At 41.4% G+C, this 26579-nt stretch overlaps 1 protein-coding gene across 3 annotated transcripts in view; it reads left to right on the plus strand.

Moving 5' to 3' along the window:
• dync2h1 (dynein cytoplasmic 2 heavy chain 1) overlaps positions 1–26579 on the plus strand; it is a 565214-nt gene that overhangs the window by 228910 nt on the left and 309725 nt on the right. For all 3 annotated transcript variants that reach the window (XM_043691805.2, XM_043691808.2, XM_043691806.2), the window contains exons 56-57: positions 8397–8534; positions 12585–12698. In XM_043691805.2, coding sequence (XP_043547740.2) covers positions 8397–8534; positions 12585–12698 — 252 coding nt within the window. The remainder of the gene's footprint in view (positions 1–8396; positions 8535–12584; positions 12699–26579) is intronic.

Genomic DNA, 26579 nt, shown 5'->3' on the forward strand with positions numbered 1-26579 from the left:
TAAATTGATGCAGAAAATCATGAAGTCTTCATATAAACAATTGTTATACAATGTGTAAAAGGGATGAAGTGGTCAGATATCCTAATACATTCAGTCAATCCATTGTCCTGATAAAAATCTAAAGATTATACAGTTACAAACTTAAATATACATTGTTACAAAGGTAACTTAAAGATTAAGTTTAGTCTGATCTAATTGCTTCTCTTCTAAGATACTGCAAATGAAAACAAAATCAGTGCAGAGCACAGCTGTTACAATGATTTTCTTTCCCCAGTAACACCCTCTCTGTTTCTCTGTTGCCTGATAAGGATTCAATGAGCTGGGAAGGCGAACTTGTCTTATTCAATTTTGAAGATTGCATGTTTTCACATGATAGCTCTGAGGAATGGAAGTGAATTAAACAGGGACTTCTGGCATTTGCCCTGTAATTTTGAAACATACTAAATCTCATGGTGCGCTTATTTTCAAATGAGGCTAAGGAGAGTCTCATGATATTTAAAGTACTAAAACCTAGTACAGTTAATATTATAATAAAGAAATGCAGATGTTAGAGTTTTGAAACAATACCATGAATTGCTGGCAAAACTCAGCAGGTCTAGCAGCATCTATGGAAAGTAAGCAGAGTTAACGTTCTGAGTGTGGTGAGTAGCAGCTAGGAGAAAGTATTTACACTGAAGGTTGAATTGGAAAGGGTGCAAGGGGAATGGGAGAGGTGAATGGATAGATCGAGATGAAACCTAGAGAGAGATATATGTGAAAGGGTTCGGTAAACAAGGCAAAAATAATTAGCAGACCAGACAGAAAGAAACAAAAACAGAAGTTGCTGGGAAAGCTCAGCAGGTCTGGCAGAATTTGTGCAGAGAAGTCACAGTTAATGTTTCGGGTCAAGTAACCCTTTTTCGGAACTGATGGTAGCTAGGAAAATGTCGGCTTATATGCAGAAGATAGGTGGGGGAAGGGGTTAAGGAGTAAACGATAGACAGAATAGAGTTCAAAGAGAAAATAATAGTTGGACAGACAAAGGAGTGGATTACTATCTGCCTGGGTGGGTGAATAGCTGTTAATGGAGACTGTTAGTGGCTAACAGTAAGTGATGTGTAATGGCAGACTCTGAGATAATAAGGCCTGGTGTATGGGGAAAGGGAGCTAGGACATGGGAGAGTTCAAGCCCTAAAATTATTGAACTCAGTATTGAGTCCTTGAGGCTGTAGGGTCTCCAGGTGGGAAATAAGATGAAATTCTAATAGCTTGTGCTGAGGCTTGCTAGAACACTACAGCAGGAATGTTGGTGTGAGTACAGGGTGGTGTGTTAAAGTTGCAGACAACTGGAAGCTCAGGGTCATTTTTATAGACAGCATGTCAGTGTCCTGCAAAGCAGTCACCCAATCGTCTTGGGACGAACCGCGACAAACACCACTGCATTCCTCTCTAGACTTCCTTTACGTAGGTATATTCCAGAAGAAGTTGGCAGTTTTGTCCCTTCCACAGCCTCTTTGAGGGCAGTTGCATGTGGTAGTGCAGAGAGTCCGTATATGCGTAAATGATCTCACAGGCAGAGCCCTTCTCACCACCAGCCAGGCCATGTCTTGGTGCTTGTTTGAAATTTCTGGCGATGAGGCATTCTGCCAAATGACTTTGACAGTCTGCCCAGGGAACCGCTTGACAGGATCTGCCCTCTCCTTTCCTTGTGGTCAAAGGTACTTTCTTCACAAATTTTTCCATGAAGGACAGAACAGTCCAACTACGTGGAGAGTTCCGTAGCAGGGAGACCAGACCCATCCGTTGCAAAACTGGTAGAACCTCAGTACGTAGTGACACTTGGTGTTTGTGTACTGGGGATCCATGCACAGCTTGATGCAGCCACACACGAAGATGGGCATCAGGGTGAGGATAGTGTTGGGTGTGTTTTTTCACCCTTTCTCCAGATCTTTATACATGGTGTCTCTTTGATCTCCACGTAAAGTAGAAGATGGCTCAGGTGACTGTGGTGGAGCAGTTCGAGGAATAGGCCAGACCTGCGCTATGTATGACAATACTGAGAATACCTCACACCGGATGGCCAGGTTTTTACCCACGATGGAGACCAATACTCCCATTTGCCCAGTTTCTGCCACGCTTTGGTGACATGCTCCTTCCAAGTTTTAGCACATACCGCAGCCCCTCCAAACCAAATGCCCAGCACCTTCAGCTGGTCTGTCCTAAAAGTGGAGGGTATAGAGGATTGTCAGCTCTGTTTCCGAAGAGCATTGCCTTGATTTATCTTGGCCCCCGAGGACCGTTAAAACTGGTCACAGATGCACATGAGTCTGCGCACTGACAGCAGAAAATGGTGACATCATCCATGTACAGGAGGCCTTCACCTGTAGAGGCCCGCTGCCAGGAATAGTCACCCCTTTCCGACTCACATCCTTCCTGATGGACTTGGCAAATGGCTCTATACAGCATGCAAACAAAGCAGGAGAGAGTGGGCGGCCCTGCCTGACTCCAGATTTGATTGGAAAGCTTTCTGATTCCCACTAATTGATTGAGACTGTGCTAACGCTGTTGGTGTAGAGCAGTCATAGAGTCATAGAGATGTACAGCAGGGAAACAGACCCTACAGTCCAACTCATCCATGCTGACTAGAGATCCCAACTTAATCTAGTCCCACTTGTCAGCAGCCAGCCCATATCCCTCCAAAACCTTCCTATTCACGTACTCATCCAAATGCCTTTTAAATGTTGCAATTATACTAGCCTCCACCACTTCCTCTGGCAGTTCATTCCTTACACATACTACCCTCTGCGTGAAAAAGTTGCCCCTTAGGTCTCTTTTGTATCTTTCCCCTCTCGCCCTAAACATATGCCCACTAGTTCTGGACTCCCTCACCTCAGGGACATTGTCTATTTATCCTATCCATGCCCGTCATAATTTTATAAACCTCTATAAGGTCACCCCTATGCCTCTGACGCTCCAGGGAAAACAGCCCCAACCTTTTCAACCTCCCAACTCCTGTACTCAGTATTCTGATCCATAAAGGAAAACATACCAAGCACATTCTTCATTATCCTAACTACCTGCGACTCTACTTTCAAGGAGCTATGAACCTGCACTCCAAGGTCTCTTTGTTCAGCAACAGTCCCTAGGACATTACCATTAAGTGTATAAGTCCTGCTAAGACTTGCTGTCCGAAATTCGGATCCAATTGTAGATTCCCTCCCCAAAGCCCATATTGGAAAGAACATCTCTTAGGGTACATCTGTGATATCCTGTCAAAGGCTTTCTCCTGGTCCAGGCTGATGGGGCAAGTGTCCACCCATCTGGCTTGCTTGTAGGCGATCGTATCCCTGAGGAGTGCAAGACTCTCAGCGATCTTCCTGCCCGGTACAGCACAGGTTTGGTTCGGGTGAATCACCAATCCCAGAACAGACCCGACCCAATTGGCAATGACCTTTGACAAGATTTTGTAGTCCACATTTAACAGAGAGATTGGTCGCTAATTTCTAATTTCCTGTCTCTGACCATTCCACTTGTAGATGAGGGCAGGCAGGAGATATTTGCTGCTTGGAATCTACTGCAATCCAGTAAAGTCCAATCACAATCCAGAGATGATCTCAATGGCTCTGATGACTCTCAACTCGACACATTCTGATAAGAACAGACACTTGATGTTGGTCACTATGTTGTTCAGAATAATGCCTTCAGCTTGAGTTCTATTCCTGTTCCAGCTGCAGTAGACTTAGGACCCATGTCTTTACCTTCCACTGTCGGAGGCACGGTGATGAAAAGTCATTACTGAAAAACTGTTACAAAAAACGGTTTTTGATAAGGCAGCAAGGAGTCAAGAGGCTTCCTTTGGACAGGATTTGGAGATGCCGGTATTGGACTGGGGGGTACAAAATTAAAAATCACACAACACCAGGTTATAGTCCGACGACAGAACACTCATGGAATGTAATTAGTCATTTATTGAAATGAACATTATGTAGAAACATAGTATATTACAACAAATCACTTTAACTCAAATATTATGTTTGGGTCCAGTTGACTAATAGTTTAATCATTGGTAATTGTATGAAGTGCATAGACAGTAGATTAAAAAAAGAGCAAGTTTCTATGATTAAAGTATATTTTTGCAATAAAAAAAGTGGCCATCTAGCTGATTGGGCTAACTGGCTCCTCACAAATGACCTGGTAGTGAGCCCTTAACATTTTGGGATCAATAATTGTTGCATTTAATGTTATTGAAAAACCTGCTTACTGGTTCAAATCTTGCATGATTTAACTGATAATAGCATTTTAAAATTGATAGATGTATCTGCATTGGAGGAGATTCACTAGATTGATTCCAGAGATAAGGGGTTTGTCTTATGAAGAGGGGTTGAGCGGTTTTGACCTCAATGCTCTGGAGTTTAGAAGAATGAGAGGAGATCTAATTGATTTACATAAGATTCTGAAGTAGGATGACATAGCAGACAGAAAAGATGTTTCCTCATGGGACAATCAAAACGAGAGGTCATTATTTTAAGTCTGCCACCCCTTAACCTAAAACTGAGATGAGGAGGAATAACTTCTCTTAAAGGCTCATGAATCTGTAGAATTCACTACCTCAGTGTGGTGGATTCTGGAACATTGAGTAAACTTAAGGAGGAAACAGAATTTAAATTTGTAGTGGGTTGAAGGGTTTTGGAGAAGAGGTAGGTAAGTGGTGTTGAAGCCGAAATAAGATCAGCCATTTAATAACAGAGAAAGCTTTTGGGGCTAAATTGCCCTCTCCTGCTCCTAGTTCTTATACTCATAAGATATTCCAATACATAATTTCACACTTTTTAAAAAAAAGTTCTGAAAATTGTGTATGAATACACAAGAAATAAATAGATAATGCTTATTAAAAAAAAAGTGTACCTCAGCTAAGTAAAAACCAAAAAAAAAGTGTGGCTGCTGTAAATCAGAAACAAAAACAGGAATTGCTGGAAAAGCTCAGCTGGTCTGGCAGCATCTGTGGAGAAATCAGAGTTAAAGTTTTGGGTCGAATGGTCATGAGGACCAAGGAAGAATCCATCGATCCGAAACATTAACTCTGATTTCTCTCCATAGACACCGCCAGACTTCCTGAGCTTTTCCAACACTTCTGTTTTTGCACCTCAGCTAGCCATGATGATTCATGTCTCTGTGAGAAGATTGTGAATCTACTCCACTTCCCTGTTAACTGGAAAGGAAAGAATTAAATTGATTGATTCTCTGAAGCTAATATTTATTATGAGACAGACTCTTAGTTTCTCTAGGCCTTGACCAATTTGTGATCATCACCTGATTTAATGTAACCTAGTACCTGAATTTCTAGTATTTGCAGTTTGTTTAGTTTGGTTCCAGTATTAGCTGTTTTCTATTTTATGAAATATGATTCTTGAATATGTTGATCTCTACTATCTCATGACCAATTAATGTAACATGCTTAATGGAAATAATTTAAGTTGTTTGAATGACTGCATTCATGCACATACAAAACAAAAATAATATAGATAAATATCTGGCTTGTTGGGGCCTGTTACCTCGGTTTGCTAGACAGCTGGGGTGTACTTCAGAATAAGATGGCTTTTCACATGCAGTTCGATGGAGAGAAGAGTGGATCTAAGATTAGTGTTTTAAATTTAGTTAAGATTAATTATGAGAGCAGAAAGATAGAGCTGGTTCAAGTGAACTGGGAAATTAGTTTAAAGGATAGGTCAATAGAGATGCAATGGCAGATATAAAAGGAACCATTTCAGAACACTCAGAAAAGGTGCTGTGCAGTGAGTGAGTGAGAATGATTCTAGGTAGGTAATGAAGGAATTTAAGAATAGTATTAATTTGAAAGAAAAAATTCTATTTCTGCAAAGATAAGTGGCAAGTCAGAAGATGGGACAGAATATATAAAACATCAAAGAACTCTCAAGAAGGCAGAAATAAGAATATAAAGGAGAGCTACTATGAAATATAAAAACAAATACAGAAGGTAAGAGTGTCTGCAGGCAATTAAAAAGGAAGTGAAGAAGAAAAGTGAGTTTTGATTCTTTAGAGACTGAGTCTAGGTGATTGATAATGGAAAATAAAGAAATGGCAGTAAATTGCAGATCAATCAGCTTAACCTCTATCATTAATTGAATGATGTATTTATTGTCACGTGTACCGAAGTATAGTGAAAAGCTTTTGTTTACGAGCAGTACAGGCAGATCGTAGTAAGCAAGGATGTACAGGACAAAAGGTTTAATCAGAGGCATATGGGTAACATTGCACAGAGCATGCAAGAGAGATCAATGTTAGCAAGATCAGCATTACTTGAGGCTGGAGAGTCCATTCAATAGTCCAATAATGGGCGAGAAGAAACCGTTCCTGAACCTTCTGATACATGTGTTCAAACTTCTGTATCTTCTGCCTGACGGAAGATGTAGGAGATCATTATTAGGGTGCGAAGAGTCTTCGATGATGGCAGACTTGCTGCAGCAGCAAGCCGTGTAAATGGGAGTGCATGGATGGAAGGTTGGCTCCTGTGATGGTCTGGGCTGTGCATCCCACCCTCTGTAGTTCCTTACAATCCTAGGCAGAGCAGTTGCGACATCAGGCCATTATGCACCCAGACAGTATGCTTTCAGTTGTGCATCTGTAGAAGTTGGTTAGGGTCCTTTATAGATATGCCAAATTCTGAGGAAGAAGAGTCGTTGTTGTCCTTCTTGACCGTCACATCTACATGGGAAGTCCAGGATGGTTATTGTCACTTTGAGGAACTTGACAATGTTCACCCTCTTGACCTTAGTTCTGTTGATGTAAATGGGGGTGTGTTCTCTTCCTTTCTTTCTTAAGTGAAAGATCAATTCTTTAGTTTTGCCGATGTTGACAGAGAGGTTGTTCTCATTGCACTACGTCACCAAACCCTCTTCCTTCTGTATTTTGACTCGTCGTTGTTAGATGTCCATCCTACTATGGTGGTGTCATCAGCGAACTTGTACATAGTGTTCGTTTGGAATTTGGCAGCACTGTTGTGGGTATACGGGTAGGGGGGGGAACCAGACAAGTGTCTTTAAAATATGGGGTGATGGGAGTAAAGTGAGGCACTATCCATATGCACGTGGCATGCTCCAAAGATAGTAATTTCCTTTCTTCTCACATCTTAAAAACTTTATTTTAAACAAAGGACTGCTCATTCCCTCAACTTGCTCATGATGATAACCATATTCTGGCATGGGTAGAATAGACTTAGGATGAGGAGGGTTCTTTTCTCTGAGTCTGTGCTCTTCCTTAGAGATAGGTGGAGGTAGAGTCATTCAGTATTCTTAAGGCAAATGTAGATAGGTTCTTGACTAACAGAGAGCCAAGAGTATAGGGGACAAGTGCGAACATGGAGTTGAGACTATTCGATTGGCTATGACCTTGGTGAATAGTGGAACAGGTTCGAAGGGCCAAATGGCTTACTTCTACTCCTAAATCATGTGTTCATATGTAATGCCAAAATATGGGGTTTGATCCACATTCTATCTGAGGAAAACTTGGGATTTGCCTTCTCACCCTATCCTATAGAAAACTCTGAGCATAAATGGTTTTTGAGCAATTTCCAATTAATTGAGGATAGTTACCGGAGATGCTGAATGTGTTATTACCTTATAATAAACTGATTATTACTAACCAAATATTTTAGTGATTCCGTTAAGATTTGTTTGTGTTAACATCATCATTCCTTACTTGTTGTATTCATTCATGGAATGTGCGCATCGTTGGCTAAGCCAATATTTATTGTCCATCCCTAATTGCCCAGATTGTGGATTCGCAGTCACACGTAGGCTAGACCAGGGAAGGATAATAGATTTCCGTCCCTAAAGGACATTAGTGAATCAGATGAGCTTTTACAGCAATCAACAAAGGTTACGTTGATTTCATCAGGTCAGCCTTTTATTCCAGAATTTTATTGAATTCAGATTTCACCATCTGCCATAGTGCGATTGAATCCATGTCCCAAGAACATTAGTCTGGTGTTCTGGATTATTAGTCCAGTGACATTACTCCTTCAGAGTCCCAGTGATGCACAGCATGACACAGATGTCCAACATTAATGAGGTAGTGTTGTTTGTTCGTCATTATGTTCAATCAGAGTTTTTTCAAATTCATTGCAGGAAATTAAACAACTCTTGAAGTTTAGGGTGTATGACGAAGGAATTAATAGATATATTGCCATTTTTACATTGAATACTATGGTTAAATTTGTTTACAAATGCTGTAATCCTGTTAACTATTTGTACTGACTGAGAAGATGAGGTAATATTTTGTGATTGTTTTAAAAGTACTTTGTTCTATTTAAATATGCTAATTTGTAGGAAGACACATCTGCATGTGCAACAACAAATAAAACGAACACTCAAATTTTAATTGACATTGTGTTGTTATAGGCTGGAGTTTCAAAACTAAATGAAGCCAAAGATCTTGTTGATGAACTGAAAAGAAAGGCCGCAGAACAGAGCATACTGCTGAAAACCAAGCAAGCAGAAGCTGATGCTGCCCTCCAAGAGATTACTGTGTCAATGCAGGTATGTTGCATAAACTTTACTGTGGATTCATGGTGATCTAACATACAAATTAATAATTTTTGATATTAGTGAGTTTTGAGAAGATTTGTAGGTCAGGTTGAGGTTCTGGATGTAGGTTTGCTCGCTAAACTGGAAGGTTAGTTTTCAGATGTTTCATCACCATACTAGGTAACATCTTCAGTGAGCCTCCGTGTGAAGCACTGGTGGTGTAGCCCGCTTTTTATTTATATGTTTGAGTTTCCTAGGGTTGGTGATGTCATTTCCTGTGGTGACATAATTTCCTATGAGGCACACACGGGAATTCCTAGAAGCATGGCATTCCAACTGGAACTCTATCAACAAACACATTGGCTTGGATCCCATTTACCACCCCCTGAGCGAAAGAACAGGAAATGACATTACCATAGGAAATGAAGTCAGCACCAGAAATGACATTATCAACCCTAGGAAACCCAAACATATAAATAGAAAGCGAGCTACGCCATCAGTGCTTCATTCGGAGGCTCACTGAAGATGTTAGGAGAAAGTGAGGACTGCAGATGCTGGGGATCAGAGCTGAAAAATGTGTTGCTGGAAAAGCGCAACAGGTCAGGCAGCATCCAAGGAGCAGGAGAATCGACGTTTCGGGCATAAGCCCTTCTTCAGGAATGAGGAAGGTGTGCCAAGCAGGCTAAGATATAAGGTAGGGAGGAGGGACTTGGGGGAGGGGCGTTGGGAATGCGATAGGTGGAAGGAGGTTAAGGTGAGGGTGATAGGCCGGAGAGGGGGTGGGGGCAGAGAGGTCGGGAAGAAGATTGCAGGTCTTGACCTGCAATCTTCTTCCCGACCTCTCTGCCCCCACCCCCTCTCTGGCCTATCACCCTCACCTTAACCTCCTTCCACCTATCGCATTCCCAACGCCCCTCCCCCAAGTCCCTCCTCCCTACCTTATATCTTAGCCTGCTTGGCACACCTTCATCATTCCTGAAGAAGGGCTTATGCCCGAAACGTCGATTCTCACTGAAGATGTTACACAGTATGATGATGAAATGTCTGAAAACAAACCTTCCAGCTCAGTGAACAAACCTACATCCACAATTTTTGATAACCATAAAAATACATTAATGTGGCAGTAAGAGTGTTCCCTACAGTTACTTGCTGAAGGCATCCTGTTCTTTTAAGAATCTTGTCATCTTGAAGTGATTTGTTTTGTGACCACTCTTTTTATCATGTGGTTTGATGCCACACTTTGAGTTTGGGTTCAAGACAGTCTGATCAAGAAAAAGACATGATCAAGATCTGTCTTTAGGCTTAGACAACAAACTTCTACTATTTGTTATACATTCATGATTAGATTCCCTTCAGCCCAACAAGTCCACACTGGCCCTCTAAAGAATAACCCACCCAGACCCATTTCCCTCTGAATGATGCACCTAACACTATGAGCAATTTAACATGACCAATTCACCTGACCTGCACATCTTTGGACTGTAGGACTGTAGGAGGAAACCGGAGCACCCAGAGGAAACCCATGCAGACATGGGGAGAATGTGCAAACTCCACACAGACAGTCGACCGAGGTAGGAATTGAACCCAGGTCCCTGGTGTTGTGACGCTAACCACTGAGCCACCATGCCACCCCAAATTAAAATTCATATTCAATTCATATGAAAACCATCTACAGATGATCGTCATAGACATACCAGATCTGACTTATTAGGTAACAGGCTACATAATGTGAGGACTAATTTATCTTTCTTGTGCGTACAATTCATGTACTCTCAAGACTCTCCCTCATTCTAAGCTGTATTCACACAAATTGATTTATTGATTAATTTATTGTTGTCACATGTACCAAAATACAGAACAAGTGGTGTTCTGTGTGCTATATTGGCAGATTGTATCAAATAAAGTGCATCAGTGTAGCAGACGGTGTGCAGAATACAGTGTTGCAGCCACAGAGAAGTTGCAAAGAGAGAGATCAGAGTTAACATTTGAGAGGTCCATTCAACTGTCTGATAACAGTGGTTCTTTAATGTGTTTGTACGTGTTTTCAAACTTTTATAACTTCTGCTTAACGGAAGAGGGAGAAAGAGAGTATAACCGGGGTGGGAGGGGTCTTTGATTATGTTGGTTGCTTTCCTGAGGCAGCGGGAAGTATAGATGGAGCCAATGGCTGGAAGGCTGGTTTGTGTGATGGACTGGGCTGTGTTCACAACTCTCTGTAGTTTCTTGTGGTCATGGGAAGAACAGTTGCCATAACAGCCTGTGATTTATCCAGATAGGATGCTTTTGTGATGGATCTATGAAAATTGGTTAGAATCCTTGTGGACATGTTGAATTTCCTTAGCCTCCTGGGGAAGTAGAGATATTGTTGTGCTTTCTTGACCATAGCATTGACATTGGTGGACCAGGACAGATTGTTGGTAATTATTATTCCCAGGAACTTGATATTCTCAACCATCTCCACCTCAGCACCATTGATGAAGATTGGGGTATGCCTCTCCTTCTTCGCTTTCTAAAGTCAATGACCATTCCTTTGTTTTGCTCACATTGATGGAGATATTGTTGTCTTCACACTATACCGCTAAGCACTCAATCTCTTTTCCTGTATTCTGTTGTTGTTTGAGATCTGACCTACAACTGCAGTGCTATCAGCAAACTTGTAAATTGAGTTGGGGCAGAATTGGGCCACACAGTTGTGAGTGGAAAAGTAATACAGTAAGGGTTTGCGTACACAGCCTCGCAGGACGCTGGTGTTGAGGATTATGACAGAGGAGGTGTTGTCATCTATTCTTTCTGATTGCTGCCTCTGGGTCAGAAAATCAAGGATTCAGTTACAGAGTGGGGAGCCAAGATCTCACCGGGTTTGTGTGTGGAACTGAAATCAATGGGTAGGAGCCTGACGAAAGTATCCTTGTTATCCAGATGTTTCAGGGGTGAGTGTAGAGCCAGACCAATGGCATCTGCATTGGATCAATCGTGCTAGTAGGTGAACTGCAAATGATTAAGGCAATTTGGTAGACTGGAGTGGATGTGAGCCATGACTAACCTCTCAAAGCACTTGATAATTGTGGACCTCTGAGCCACCGGGCAGTAGTCATTGCTTTGGATGTAAAAATGGTTGCCAATTTGCTGTTGCTTATTTTGTGCAACCATGGAGATTAAATTTCTTCTACCTAATCCTTAAATATTTCTTCATTTTTTAAATATTCAGTCATATATAGGAAAATAAATCAGTCTCAGGAGGGTTCCTGTTAAATATGCAGTAAAGCTGTTTCAAGACTTCCTCTATTTTAAGCATGGAGACAGGAAAAAGAGTAGGCATATGACAGATCCAATCTAATTCGAATAAATGTGAAGTGACATGCGCTGGGACAAATAGCAGGCAGTCTGAGGGTGGTACAAGACCAGAGGTATCTATGGGTGCATTTTCACAAATCTTTGAAGGCATAATGGCTGTGTGGTAAGGCAGCCACTGAAAATACAGACGTTTAAATGCAAGAACAAAGGGAATAATGTTTAAACATTTACAGATCTCTGGGCATCATTTCTTGGCACAACATCTTGTAAGGGTGGAGACAGTACAGAGGAAATTTACAAGGAAAATACAAGGGTTAAAGGTCTCCATTATGTAGAGAATTTCATGAAGCTTGGACTATATTTCCATAGAGCAGAGAGGATTAGAGGTTTAGTGGCTCTTGTGATGCAGTGGCACTGTCCCTATTTCTGGACCAGGAGATCCACCTTCAAATCCAACTTATCCCTTCTAGACAGGTTAAAGAAAATATCTAAGACTCAGTAGTTACTAAACTCTCATCATAAAGAAAGATGCCTTGGCTTCTGACTCACTGACTGGCTTGGATCTTGTTTGACACCAGATTCTTCTGTACCCTGTTTTCCCTTGAACATATAACTTATTTGAGTTGGGTAAAATTCGTGCTCTTGTGGCTTGAATGGAAAGTTATTGCTTGTCATTTTGATAACTTTTTTCTGCATCTTTTAGTTCTATATCAGTTTTGAAATGATAACTGAAGCTAATACAATTATTGAAATCTGTTTTTTTGACAGAATGCAAGTGAACAGAAAACTGAAATGGAACAGATCAAACAGAAAATAGCTGAGGAAGTAGTAAAGATTGAAAAGCGAAAAAGTGTAATTGACAATGAACTTAAGCAGGTCCAGGTAATGCTCTTTCCTATATGATTGTTTGCAGAACATTAAGAGTATCTGCTATCAAAAGGGATTAAAAAGAAAGAAACAACAAAATAGAATGCAAGCTTTGTACTTGAAAAATAAATAGACGGGATTCAAAATACTTGTTACATTTTAAGTTAATTTTCCTAGAGTTATTTTTGATAATGGTAGTGAGTAGATGACCTGCAAAAAATGCTGTAGTGGTTCAGAGCTGGGAAATTAAGTGCTATTCAATGCTTCTAATTTTCACACAGTTCTTTTATATTGCCTTACTACTGTTCTTTTTATGTATAATCCCAACACCTACAGATAAGCATTTGCCACTCGGATCATTCCATGGGTATCAGAAGAAGAAATCATATCTTATTTTCCAAAAACTGAGGTCATTTGAAACTTCCACTGTCATTCTCAATTAAATTAGTAATTCAATATGGTTGAATACAATTGGACACATGATATTTATTTCTTTCACCATATAGGTGGTACTTTTAACTTTCCTGGATAATGACATGATTATGCTTAGAGTGGATTCAAAGAGCAAAAAGTGCCAGTTTGTTTGGAAGCTGATGTGAACCCAATGATGTTCACTTTTTTTGCTAACTCCAAAGTACTAGCTATAATGCTGAGCAGCTTTTTGCAGTAGCAGGCCTATTACTAAAAGTTGTAAAAGTTGCATCGAATTGTTGGGTTCTATCTCTAACTGTCAGTGCGTGGGGTTCTGGGAACAAGAACCAGGTTGAACAAGAGGAAAGGATAAGAATGATTTGAGGGGTTGTGTAGTGGACACCTTTGAAACTGACACATGAACGACTACTTCTTTGCCTAAGTGAAAAACAGTTTCTTATGGATTCTGTTTCTGAAATTTTATTTTTATTGAATTAGAAGTGAATTTGACTTTCATTTTTGCCATCTTATTTTTTATTTGCCTTTAAAATCTGCACTTCCCCATTGTCAGCCTTCCCAGTAACAAGGGAACTACTTGATCAGTTTCAACTTTGACCTCTGATGATGAACAAAATAAGTAACATCAACAACAAAAGAAGCCTTCTCCTGAATGGTCTGTCACCCCAATAAAAAGTGGATGTGCATACCTGCCATTGAGAAGCAGGTCTTGCTCCAGGAGTCTCAAAATATCAATAATTTGCTGGGGGCTGTGCTCAGCTTAGACTTGGTGACAGAGGGTAAACAGGCTGATGAGCTTTCTAGACATGACTGAGCACAGTGCCCATCAAATTATTGATATATTGAGCCTCCTGGAGCAAGACCTGCTTCTCCGTGGCAGGTATGGTTACCACAACTTTGAAACCTCTGCCTGCAGGTCCTTCCACTGATCTGCTTGTGATGCCCAAAGGGTTTACGCAAACTGACGCACCAAAGTGTATTTCCCAGCAACAGATGTTTGCCATGGCCAGTGTTTTCATCCACTTTGCTACTTATGCAGCCAGTCAGAATTTGACGATCATGAGATTTGCTGCTGTGACTGGATTCTCATAGGTACAATAAACCCTTGATTCTATATGTCACAAACAAGGACCCCCTTGGACGAGCTTTTTTTCAGTAGTCAATCAAACTGGATTTCATGCCATTCATTTTGAACTAATTAGCAGCCATTGAAGTATTCTGTACCTGAATCTTACTTTTTTTTCGCTAAATCCAAATTACATTGAGTTACTTAGAGGGGTTTATCCCCACAAGGCCCTGCGAGTTTACAACTTTGGTAAACTGTGTCTTATCAAACTTGCTTTATTAATTAGCCACCCCCCTTATGGTGTTTTTCATGTCCAGAACAAATGAATATCTGCCCAAAGACTGGCATCCCTGTCATCAGTGCCATCTTTGAAAGCTCATTGGGTACTTTGACAAACTGTACCAGTCTGATCCTGCACTGTATGGGTTTGCACATTTTCCTCAGAGATGGCGAATGGGGATTATATTTGAACCACTTTGTTGACAAGATACTGGAGGTCCTGTAAAATGGGGTGGTGCTGACATGGAATTTCCTCCTCCCCCAGAACCAGCAGTGCACACCACATCACCAGACTTTGACAGTCTACTTGGAGAATGCCACCTTGTTAAAAACAATCTCTTCTATCTGGAAGGATGCCTAGCACTGTAGGAAGAAGTCCTTTTCCACTCTGCCAGAGTGCGTGTCATCATCTTCTTTTCAATGTCTCACTCTCACCCTCTCACTCTCACTCTCACCCTATCAGTACTACTGTGCTGCCTATTCACTCATTTGGGTCACCTCCCACCTGCACCAAATGCAATAGCAATACCATTAATTTTCATCTTCCTAATAACTCCCCCTTTCTCCGCTTCCAAGAGGAAAATATCCTACAACAGGGCAGAAAGAGTCAAGACAGGTGATGGGCTGCCCAATCTTTGACTCCTCATCTTTTATCCCGGTTGATCCTGACTCTGACTGTGCTGAGCAGGCCTTGGACTGCTACTGAAGGCTGCTGTTGACTTACTGTGGATCCCCAGAGTGAAGGTTATCCCTCTTGACATGACTGAGGTGTGTGGGACAACTATTGTGGTTTTGTGACTGTGCTAAACAGCAAAGCAAAGGCCTGATGTCTGGCTGAGGGGGAAAAGCGCGAAAATGAAGGCAAGGCAGGGAGTATCCAGGTATGTTCTGAGTGAAAATGCGCCACAACAGAAGTGTAAAGCTTGCAGATGCAGCCTGATCGAGTCCACGTGTGGGGTGTGTGTCTGAGTGCACAGTATCCTTGCTGCAGTTTTGGAGTCCAAGGTGCAGCATTAAATGCAGTAGCATCCTGTAAGTGGATTGGAGCTGTGCCATGAGGATTCTTAGAGGCACATGTTGGATGCCAGTGCCCATGGATGTGGGGTTTGTGTGTATGGTTGATGCCCATGGAGCATGCTATGAAATGTTGGTGCCTAGTATCTAACATGAAAGTTGTTTGGAGCAAGTGGCAAGCTGTATCCACCAGGAGCTCACTTTGGTTTCCCTGTCAAGTTTACCCAATGCCTAGCTTGTTTGCTAAATTTGGTAAAATAGGAGACTGAATATTAATGAGGCTGTTAGCTAGGTGTTTAACAAGGATCATTCTTGTCTATTAGCAACGCGCTGCTGATGCTTTGAAAACATTAGAGGTAGTGTTAGTCCTTCCCGATATCAGGTCTTGACAGCTTTCTGGCAATAATAATAAGATGCGGGCCCCAGAATGTACTGTGCATGTAGCTAAGCTGTTCCTGTAGAGCTTCAACACTGGCATCTACCCGACAATGTGGGCAATTGTCCTGTACACAAAAATGCAAGAGAAATCTGATCCAATTACCACCCTGTCAATCTGCAGTGAAGTGATGGAAGATGTCATTGATGGTGCTATGAAAAGCACTTGCTCAGCAATAACCTCAACACTGACACTTAGCTCGGTTCTGCCAGGACCACTTCGCTCCTGACTTTATTACATCCATAGTTCACACATGGAAAAAGAGTTGAATTCCACAGAAGGGGTGACAGTGACTGACCTTAACATCAAGGTTGCCTTCAAAGTGTTGGCATTAAGGAGTACCAGAAAAACTGGAGTTAGTGGGAGTTGGGGAGGTGGGGCAAATTCTACCCTGATTAATGCATACCTAACATGCAGAAAATGATTGTGTTTGTTGAAGTTTAGTCATCTTGACTCCAGGACATCTCAATTGGATTTCCACCAAGTAGTATCTAGATGCACCATCTTCAGCTGCTTCATCAATGACCTGTCCATCACAAGGTCATAAATGGAGATGTTTGCTGCTGACTGCACAGCGTTCAGCACTACTTGTGACTTCTCAGATACTAAAGCCATCTGTGTTCAAATGCAGCTGGATGTGAAGTTTATCCAGGCCCGGGCTGACAAGTAACATTTGTGCAATTAGAATGCCAGGTGGTGATCATCTTCAACATCTTCATATTTCTCAGTTTCACCCAAATAACTTCCCTGGATGTATTTCTGGGAATATCCTCCCTCAGTACAGCTGTAATGCTATCCCTTATCAATGGCCTTTTTAATAAGGGATAGCATTACAGCTGTACTGAGGGAGGATATTCCCAGAAATACATCCAGGGAAGTTATTTGGGTGAAACTGAGAAATAAGAAAAGGATGATCACCTTATTGGGATTGTATTATAGACCCCCTAATAGGCAGAGGGAAAATGAGAAACAAATTTGTTAGGAGATCTCAGCTATATGTAAGAATAATAGGGTGGTTATGGTAGGGAATTTTAATTTTCCAAATGTAGACTAGGACTGCCAAAATGTTAAGGGATTAGATGGAGAGGAATTTGTTAAGTGTGTACAAGAAAATTTTCTGATTCAGTATGTGGATGTACCTACGAAAGAAGGTGCAAAACTTGATCTACTCTTGGGAAATAAGACAGGACAGGTGATTGTGGTGTCAGTGGGGGAACACTTTGGGGCCAGTGACCATAATTCTATTAGATTTAAAATAGTGATGGAAAAGGATAGACCAGATCTAAAAGTTGAAGTTCCAAATTTGGAGAGAGACCAATTTTGACAGTATTAGGCAAGAACTTTTAAAAGCTGATTGGGGGCAGATATTTGCAGGTAAAGGGATGGCTGGAAAATAGGAAGCCTTCAGAAATGAGATAATGAGATTTCAGGGACAATGTATTCCTGTTCGGGTGAAAGGAAAGGCAAGTAGGGAATGCCGGATGACGAAAGAAATTGAGTGTTTGGTTCAGAAAAAGAAGGAAGCAAATGTAAGGTATAGACAGGATAGATCGAGTGAATCCTTAGAAGAGTATAAAGGCAGTAGGAGTATACTTAAGAGGGAAATCAGGAGGGCAAAACAGGGACTTAAGATAGCTTTGGCAAATAGAATTAAGGAGAATCCAAAGGATTTTTACAAATACATTAAGGACAAATGGGTATCTAGGGAGAGAATAGGGCCCCTCAAAGATCAGCAAGGCAGCCTTTGTGTGGAGCTGCAGAAAATGGGGGAGATACTAAATGAGTTTTTTTCATCAGTGTTTACTGTGGAAAAGGACATGGAAGATATAGAATGTAGGGAAGTAGATGGTGACAGCTTGAAAAATGTCCATATTACAGAGGAGAAAGTGCTGGATGTCTTGAAATGCTTGAAGGTGAATAAATCCCCAGGACCTGATCAGCTGTACCCTAGAACTCTGTGGAAAGCTAGGAAAGTGATTGCTGGGCGTCTTGCTGTGATATTTGTATCATCGATAGCCGCAGATGAGGTGTCGGAAGACTGGAAGTTGGCAAATGTGGTGCCTCTGTTTAAGAAGGGTGGTAAGGACAAGCCAGGGAACTCTAGACCAGTGAGCCTGACTTTAGGTTGGTGGGCAGGTTGTTGGAGGGAATCCTGAGGGACAGGATGTACATGTATTTGGAAAGGCAAGAACTGATTAGGGATAGTCAACATGGCTTTTTGTGTGGGAAATCATGTCTCACAAACTTGATTGAGTTTTTTGAAGAAGTAACAAAGAGGATTGATGAGGGCAGAGTGGTAGATGTGATCTATATGGACCAGTAAGGCATTCGACAAGGTTCCCCATGGGATACTGGTGAACAAGGTTAGATCTCATGGAATACAGGGAGAACTAGCCATTTGGATGCAGAACTATCTCAAAGGTAGAATTCCGAGGGTGGTGGTGAAGGGTTGTTTTTCAGACTGGAGGCCTGTGACCAGTGGAGTGGCCACAACGATCGGTGCTGGATCCACTACTTTTTGTCATTTATATAAATGATTTGGATGCAAGCATAAGAGGTACAGTTAGTAAGTTTGCAGATTTCACCAAAATTGGAGGTGTCATGGACAGCGAAGAGGGTTACCTCAGATTACAACAGGATCTTGATCAGATGGGCCATTGAGCTGAGATGGAATTTAATTCAGATAAATATGAGGTGCTGCATTTTGGGAAAGCAAATCGTAGCAGGACTTAATGGTAAGCTCCTTGGGAGTGTAGCTGAAAAAAGAGACCTTGGAGTGCAGGTTCACAGCTCCTTGAAAGTGGAGTCGCTGGTGGATAGGATAGTGAAGAAAGTGTTTGGTATGCTTTCCTTTGTTGGCCAGAGTATTGAGTTCAGGGGTTGGGAGGTCATGTTGCAACTGTATAGGACATTGGTTAGACCACTGTTGGAATATTGCGTGCAATTCTGGTCTCCTTCCTATCGGAAGGATGTTGTGAAACTTGAAAGGGTTCAGAAAAGATTTACAAGGATGTTGCCAGGGTTGGAGGAGTTGAGTTATAGGGAGAGGTTGAACAGGCTAGGGCTGTTTTCCCTGGAGGGTTGAAGGCTGAGGGGTGACCTTATAGAGGTTTACAAAATTATGAGGGGGATGGATAGGATAAATAGGCAAAGTCTTTTCCCTGGGGTGGGAGAGTCCAGAACTAGAGGGCATAGGTTTAGGGTGAGAGGGGAAAGATTTAAAAGAGACCTAAGGGGCAACCTTTTCATGCAGAAGGTGGTACGTGTAAGGTTTGAGCTACCAGAGGAAATGGTGGAGGCTGGTACAATTGCAACATTTAAGAGGCATTTGGATGGGTATGTGAATAGGAAGTGTTTGGAGGGATATGGGCTGGGTGCTGGCAGGTGGGACTAGATTGGGTTGGGATATCTGGTTGGCATGAATGGGTTGGACCTAAGGGTCTCTTTTCGTGCGGTACATCTCTCTGACGCTATAACTTTGTAACAAGAGAGAAACAAGCCATTGCCCCTTAACATTTAATGGCATCATCACAGTTTTGTGTAAATAATATAAAGATTCTCATTTATAAGTCAATGTTTTCACTTCTAGACAATGTTGACTATTGTGAATTTTTAACATCGTTCGTCTTTGTTCTTCCTGATCCAACTATGTCAATTGGATTTATTTTGTACGCATGACAAATAATTGTTTTGGAGAAGGTTATTTTCCACTTCATTGTATCAGTGTTCATTTTGGATTACTGTGAACTTGCACTGTAAGCAAATACGTAGATTGATGTATATGTATTTGGTGTCAGCGGGCTTTGTCTATTGCATGCCTATTCATTCTAGGTTTAATTGAAAGTATTCTTTAAAATCTGGGTTGGAATATTTTAGCTGTGAAAAGATGCTGGATGGGTTTGGATTGTTTTCGTTTTGCAGAGAAGGCTGAAAGAGAACCCGATAGAGGTGCATACATTCTGAGCGGCATAGGCAGGGTGGATATGAAGCAGCTGTTTCACTTAGATGAAGGGATCACAAGGGGAATAATTATAAGGTGAAGGGCAGGAGGTTTAGGGGGGATTTGAGGAAAGATATTTTCAGCCAGAGAGAGGTGAGAATCTGGAATGAAGCGCCTGGGGCATGTGGTAATTGATGTGCTACTTTTGAAAATTATGTGGATGCGTTCTTGAAATGTCATAACATTCAAGGCTATGGGTCTAGTGCTGAAAAGTGGGTTAATGTAGATGGGTTGGCGCAGACGTGAAAGCTGTTCTGTGCTGAATCACTTTCTGAATGGCTGCCTATTCCTCTGTTTTGATTGCTCCAATTCACCTGCACTTGTGAAGGGGTATACCTGTACTGGACTATATGGGGCTCTGACTGCAAGGTAGAATGTGATTGGTCCAAGATGGGGGAGGAGTGAGAGCAGTTTGAGCAGAACTCCGGCTTCCGTTTTCACCCTCTCCATTTTTCCTTCAATGGCTGCCTCTGCAAGAGCTGGAGAGGTCTTTGTAGTATTTCTAAGAACCATTAACTAACTTTATTCCATTCTACTTTAACTGGTACCTTGGATCTGTAGGCTATCAGTGAGAGCTCATATTCACTTGCATGCTTGTTGTAATATAAATTGTGGGATTTAAATGTATAAAATTTAAATTCCATTTGGTGTGAGTTTGACTTTCTGGTTTTGAGTTAGTAACATATGGATTTTCTCTGTATGTGAAGTTAACTAACTTGTAAATAGTTTTGTAACCTTGGTGACTTCTTTCAAAAATAGCTTTTGAAGCCTGGCTGCAGTGTGAATGGATGTGCCTGATTCATGGACTTTTGTTTATTAGATTATTTTGCAACTCAGCATGGTAAATATTGGAGCCTTAAAGGTTTATTAGAGTTCTGAAATTTGTTTTATTTTAAGCTTAAGGGAAACACCCATAATGGAGAGACTTTTAGTTTCACTTTCGACTTTGAGAGGGGCAGTCCTGTGAAGACTTTGATGTGGAGGTGCCAGTGTTGGAATGGGTTGGACAAAACCAAAAGTTACATGACACCAGGTTATATTCCAACAAGTTTGTTTGAAATCACAGTCTTTCAGAATGCTGCTCCTTTGCTCCGATAGCTTGTGATTTCAAATAAACCTGTTGGACTATAACCTGGTGTTGTGTGACTTCTGACTGTAAAGACCTTGGAATAGGATGGCTGAGTGGAAAGGTGCTCCTAAGAAGGGTGTACTAAATTAGATTACCTTGGGCTGAAGAGTGAATGTTAGTTCAATATTAGAAGTGTTGAGACTGAAATGCTGAAGCGTTTACTTAAAGCTGTGTACAGCAAAGCTCAGGTTTGTGGCTGCTCAAAGAAGAAGCCATCACGATTCCAGTTTAAAATCTGAAGTTGTAAGTGACTTAAGCCGATAGAGCTGTTAGATACAGGGACTATAGTGTGAGTATTATACAAGTAGTGTTTTGGGAACAGTAATGGGATGTGTTTTGGGTGTGTGCAAAAACTGTTTTGCTTCTTTCAACTTATGAAGGAGTATTTTGGGATTACTGGGATAATACTTTTACTTTGTGTTTAAAGACTTTGAATTTTGTGTGCTAAGTAGATTGTTTGGATTATTCTATTTTATCTTCATTCCTTCCAAAATACTTCCCTTTCATTGCTAAAGTAAAACCTGCACAATGCGCTTATATTTCAATGAAAGACAACTTTGTTAGATCATATTTTTATTTGTTATGGTTTTAACAAGCCAGGTTCCTGTCTGGAATCTGACTTGTCTAGTCACATTGTTTGACTTGAGATTGGGAAGTGGAAATTAATGCTGTTTGTCACATTGATTACTGGTTATTTGTGCCTTTTTAAAACCAATTAAAACTGGCTACTATTTGTAATGCAGGAATGAGGAATTAAAATTGTCAGCCAAGTAAGTTAGATAAGAAGCAAATGACTACGCAGCATATCTAAGAACAGGTAGTCCACATTTAAATACCCATGGTTTCTGTTTACTTTGCCGACAGCCTTTCATAATAGATCTATTTTCAAAGGGACACTATGGAAATCTTGATTTTCAGGGAAACAGGTGGTACTTTCAAATTGATGCTGAACTATTTATTGTATTTACAGTAAAATATTTAAAGTGCACATTGTCGTTACCAATGCTAAAATTGCAATTTAAGCAGCTCCAGGCTTGATAATATGAATGATAGAGAATATTCCTTTTCCTAGAGGAAATACTCCAGACTGAAATATTTTCTGTTTTCACTCTCTATCACTCAGTTCATAGATGGATGGAAAGAAGTGGGAAAGATAATGTTTGGAAGGGGCCAGTGTGCAGGTATAGAATCATAGCCTCTACCTGCACTGTAGGGAATTTATTTGGCCCATCGAGTCTGCACTGACCCTCCAAAGAGCATCCGATTTCTACCCACAGCCCCACTTAACTTGCACTTCCCTGGACACAATGGGCAATTTAGCATGGCCAATCCACTTAACTTGAATATACAGTAATAGAGATAAACAGCATGGAAACAGACCCTTCAGTCCAACTTGTTCATGTTGACCAGATATCCTAAATAAATCTAGTCCCATTTGCCAGCATTTGGCCCATATCCCTCTAAACCCTTCCTATTCATATACCCATCCAGATGCCTTTTAAATGTTGTAATTGTAACAAGCTCCACCACTTCCTCTGGTAGCTAATTCCATGCATGCACCACCCTCTGTGTGAAAAAGCTGCCCCTCCCTCAGGTCCCTTTTAAATCTTTCCTCTCTCACCTTAAACCTATGTCCTCTAGTTTTGGACTCACCGATGCCAGGGAAAAGACTTTGTCTATTTACCCTATCAAAGCCCCTCATGATTTTATAAATCTCTATAAGGTCCTCCACACTCCAGAGAAAATAACCCTAGTCTATGCAGTCGCTACCGATAGCTCATTCCCTCCAACCCTGGCAATGTCCTTGTAAATGAACTCTTTCAAGTTTCATAACATCCTTCCTGTAGCAGGAAGCTCAGAATTGCACACAGTATTCCAAAAGTGGCCTAACCAATGTCCTGTACAGCTGCAATATGACATCCCAACTCCTATACTCAATGCTCTGACCAATAAAGGAAAGAATACCAAATACATTCTTCACTATCTTATCGACCTTTGACTTCACTTTCAAGGAACTATGAACCTGCAATCCAAGATCTCTTTGTTCAGCAACACTCCCCAGGAGCTTAGTATAAGTCCTGCCTTAATTTGCCTTTCCAAAATGTAGTACCTCACATTTATCTAAATTAAATGCATTCCATCTGCACTCCTTGGCCCATTGGCCCATCTGATCAAGGTTCCATTGTACTTTTGAGGTAACCTTCTTGGCTGTCCACTACACCTCCAATTTTGGTGTCATCTGCAAACTTACTAACTACACCTCCTACGTTCACATTTATATAAATGATAAAAAGCAGTGGACCCAGCACCAATCCTTGTGGCACACCATTGGTCACAGATCTCTGGCCTGAAAAACAACCCTCCACCACTACCCTCTGTCTTCTACCTTTGAGCCAGTTCTGTATCCAAATGGCTACTTTTTCATGTATTCCATGTGATCTCACCTTGCTAACCAGTCTACCGTGTGAAATGCCTTATTGAAATCCATATGGATCACATCAACCATGATTCCGCTTTCAAGGAACTAAGAACCTGCACTCCAAGGTGTGTTTATTCAGCAACACTCCCCAGGGTTTTATTATTGAGTGTTTAAGTCCTTCTTTCTCCCCATGTCTGCATGGGCTTCCCCCCATTGCCCAAAGTGCAAACTCCAATTTGACAGTTACCCAAGGCTGGAATTGAAACTGGGTCCCTGGTGCTGTAAGGCAGCAGTGCTAACCACTGAGCCACTGTGCCACCCAAAGGTGAGTAGAAGTTAAAGGGACAGGAGTAGATCATCTGATGTGTTGCTTTATCCATGGATTCCCTGAGACATCAAGCATCTGTCTATCACAGAGATCTTGATCGATTGGGACAATGGTCTGAGGAGCGGAAGATGGAATTTAATTTAGTTAAATATGCATTTTGGTAAAGTTAACAAGACAGGACTTATACAATTAAAAGTATAGTCTTGGGTAGTCATGTTGAGGCTGTACAGAATGTTGGTGAGGCTTCTTATGGAGTACTATGTCCAATTCTGGTTGCCCTGTTATTGGAAGGATATTACCAAGCTGGAGAGGGTTCAGAAATGATTTACCAGGATGTAATAGGAAAATATGAGTTAATAGGAAAAGCCCAATAGGCTGGCACTTTGTTCACTGGAGCCTAGAAGGGTGAGGTGTGACTTTGTAGAGGTTTTTAAATGGCAGGTATCTTTTCCCTATGGTGGGGATTTCAAGAGTAGGGGCATATGCTTAAGGTGAGAGGAGAAAGATTTAAAAAGGGTGTGAGGCAACGTTTTTCCACAGTGATGTAAAATGCTGTGTGGAAGGAAATTCCAGAGGAAGTGGTGGATGTGAGTACAGTTACAATATTTAAAAGACATTTGGATAAAAGAGGTTTGGAGGGATATGGGCCAAGTGCAGGCAGATGGGACTAGTTTAGATTAGATTAGATTACTTTACAGTGTGGAAACAGGCCCTTCGGCCCAACAAGTCCACACCGACCCGCCAAAGCGTAACCCACCCATACCCCTACATTTACCCCTTACCTAACACTACGAGCAATTTAGCATGGCCATTTCACCTAACCTGCACATCTTTGGACTGTGGGAGGAAACCGGAGCACCCGGAGGAAACCCACGCAGACAGGGGGAGAATGTGCAAACTCCACACAGTCAGTCGCCTGAGGCGGGAATTGAACCCGGGTCTCTGGCGCTGCGAGGCAGCAGTGCTAACCACTGTGCCACCGTGCCGCCCACGGTATTATAGTCGACAGGGACTAATTGAACTGAAAAATCTGTTCCTATGCTGTATGACTCTATGACTTTATTACTCTATCTGAAATTATGGAGATTTAACAACCCTCTGAGGCAGTGAATTCCAATGATTCACAACCCATTGTGTGAAGAAATTTCTTCTCATCTTAGCCTCTTATCCAGAGACTACCCTGACACTTTGTATTCTTTCAGTATACAAATCCTTTTAGAATCTTGTACATTTCAATGAGGTAACCTTTCATTCTGCTAAGGTCCAGAGTATATAAGTCCAATTTTCTTTGAATCCTCAATAATCACTTCACCCCAGAGATGAATTTATCGAACCTCCAATGTAAGTAAATATTTTCTTAAACATAATGACCAAAAACACACAGCGTACGCCAGATATTCAAAGGGAGCAAGGGATAAACAAGGAAACTACAGGCTGCTCCCTTTAACCTCAGTGGTGGGGAAACTATTGGAAGCAATTCTCAGGGACATAACTTGCCTACGTTTGTAGAGGCAGCGATTAATCAAGAGCAATCAGCATGGTTGTGTTCAGGGAAGATCATGTCTGACCAAATTTATTTAATTTTTCTCAGAGGTTATCAGGTGTATAAATGAGGACGTACACCTCTTACTTGGACTGCAGCAAGGCTTTTGATTAAGGCCCTCATGGGAGACATAGCAAAGATGAGAGCCTATGGGATACAAGCAAGTTTCGCAAATTGGATCCATAGTTGGCTGACTGGAAGAAAGCAGAGGGTGATGGTTGAGGAATGTTTTTCGGTTAGAAGGCTGTGTTCAATGAGGACCCACAGGAGTCAGTGATGAGGCCCTTGCTGTTTGTGGTTCATATAAATGATTTAGATGTGAAAGTAGTAGGGATGATCAGTGAGTTAACATATGATACAAAAATTGGTGGAATGATAAATAGTGAAGTGGATAACTTAGAGTCTAAGAGAATGGGCTAATCAGTAGCAAATAGAATTCAATATGGATAAGTGTGAGGTGATACACTTTGGAGCATAAACAAGGGAAAGGAATACAGGAAGAATGGTAGGACCCTGGAAAACACAGAGGATCAGAGGGACCTTAGTGTGCATGTCCAACAGTCCTCTAAGGTATCAGGACAAGTGGATAAAGTGATTGAGGCTTAGAGTTTAAAGAGAAGGGGTGGGTTATGCTGAAATTGTATCAAATATTAGTTGGGCCACAGCCTAAGTATTGTGTGCAGTTCTGGAATCTAATATTATCGGAAGGGTGTGATAGCACTGGAGACCGTACAGAGGAGATTTACCAGGATGTTGCTTGGACTGGAGAGTTTTATTTATGAAGCAAGATTGGATAGACTATTTCAGAGCAGAAGAGATTGAGAAAGACATAATTGAAACATATAAAATTATAAGGGGCAGAGATAGGAAAAATTGTTCTCCCTTGCTGCATGGCCAATGACCATAGATTTAAGGCAAGGGGCAGAATGTTTACAGGAAATGTGGGGAAAAGCGTTGTTTGGAATCTGGAACTCTGTTTGTAACGGTGGTAGATGCAGAAGCCCTCATAACACTTAAGATGTATTTAAATGTGTACTTGTGACGACAAGGCATACAAGGTCGAGTGTTGGAAAATGGGATTAGAATGGTTAGGTGATTGCTTTTGACCAAGGTAGATGCAGTGGGCTGAAGGATCTTTCTCCATGCTGTAAAAGTTGCCATTATCCTACTGGACAATTCGGCTGTTCTTTTGTTAGAGTGGTGCTAGTTTAACACAAGGGTTACCGCACCTAAGGTAAGCTGATAGATTGAGA

This window comes from Chiloscyllium plagiosum, unplaced genomic scaffold (genome assembly GCF_037043375.1).
Source record: "Chiloscyllium plagiosum isolate Xiang-an unplaced genomic scaffold, Cpla_swu_hap1 HiC_scaffold_6, whole genome shotgun sequence".
Lineage (NCBI taxonomy): Eukaryota > Metazoa > Chordata > Chondrichthyes > Orectolobiformes > Hemiscylliidae > Chiloscyllium > Chiloscyllium plagiosum.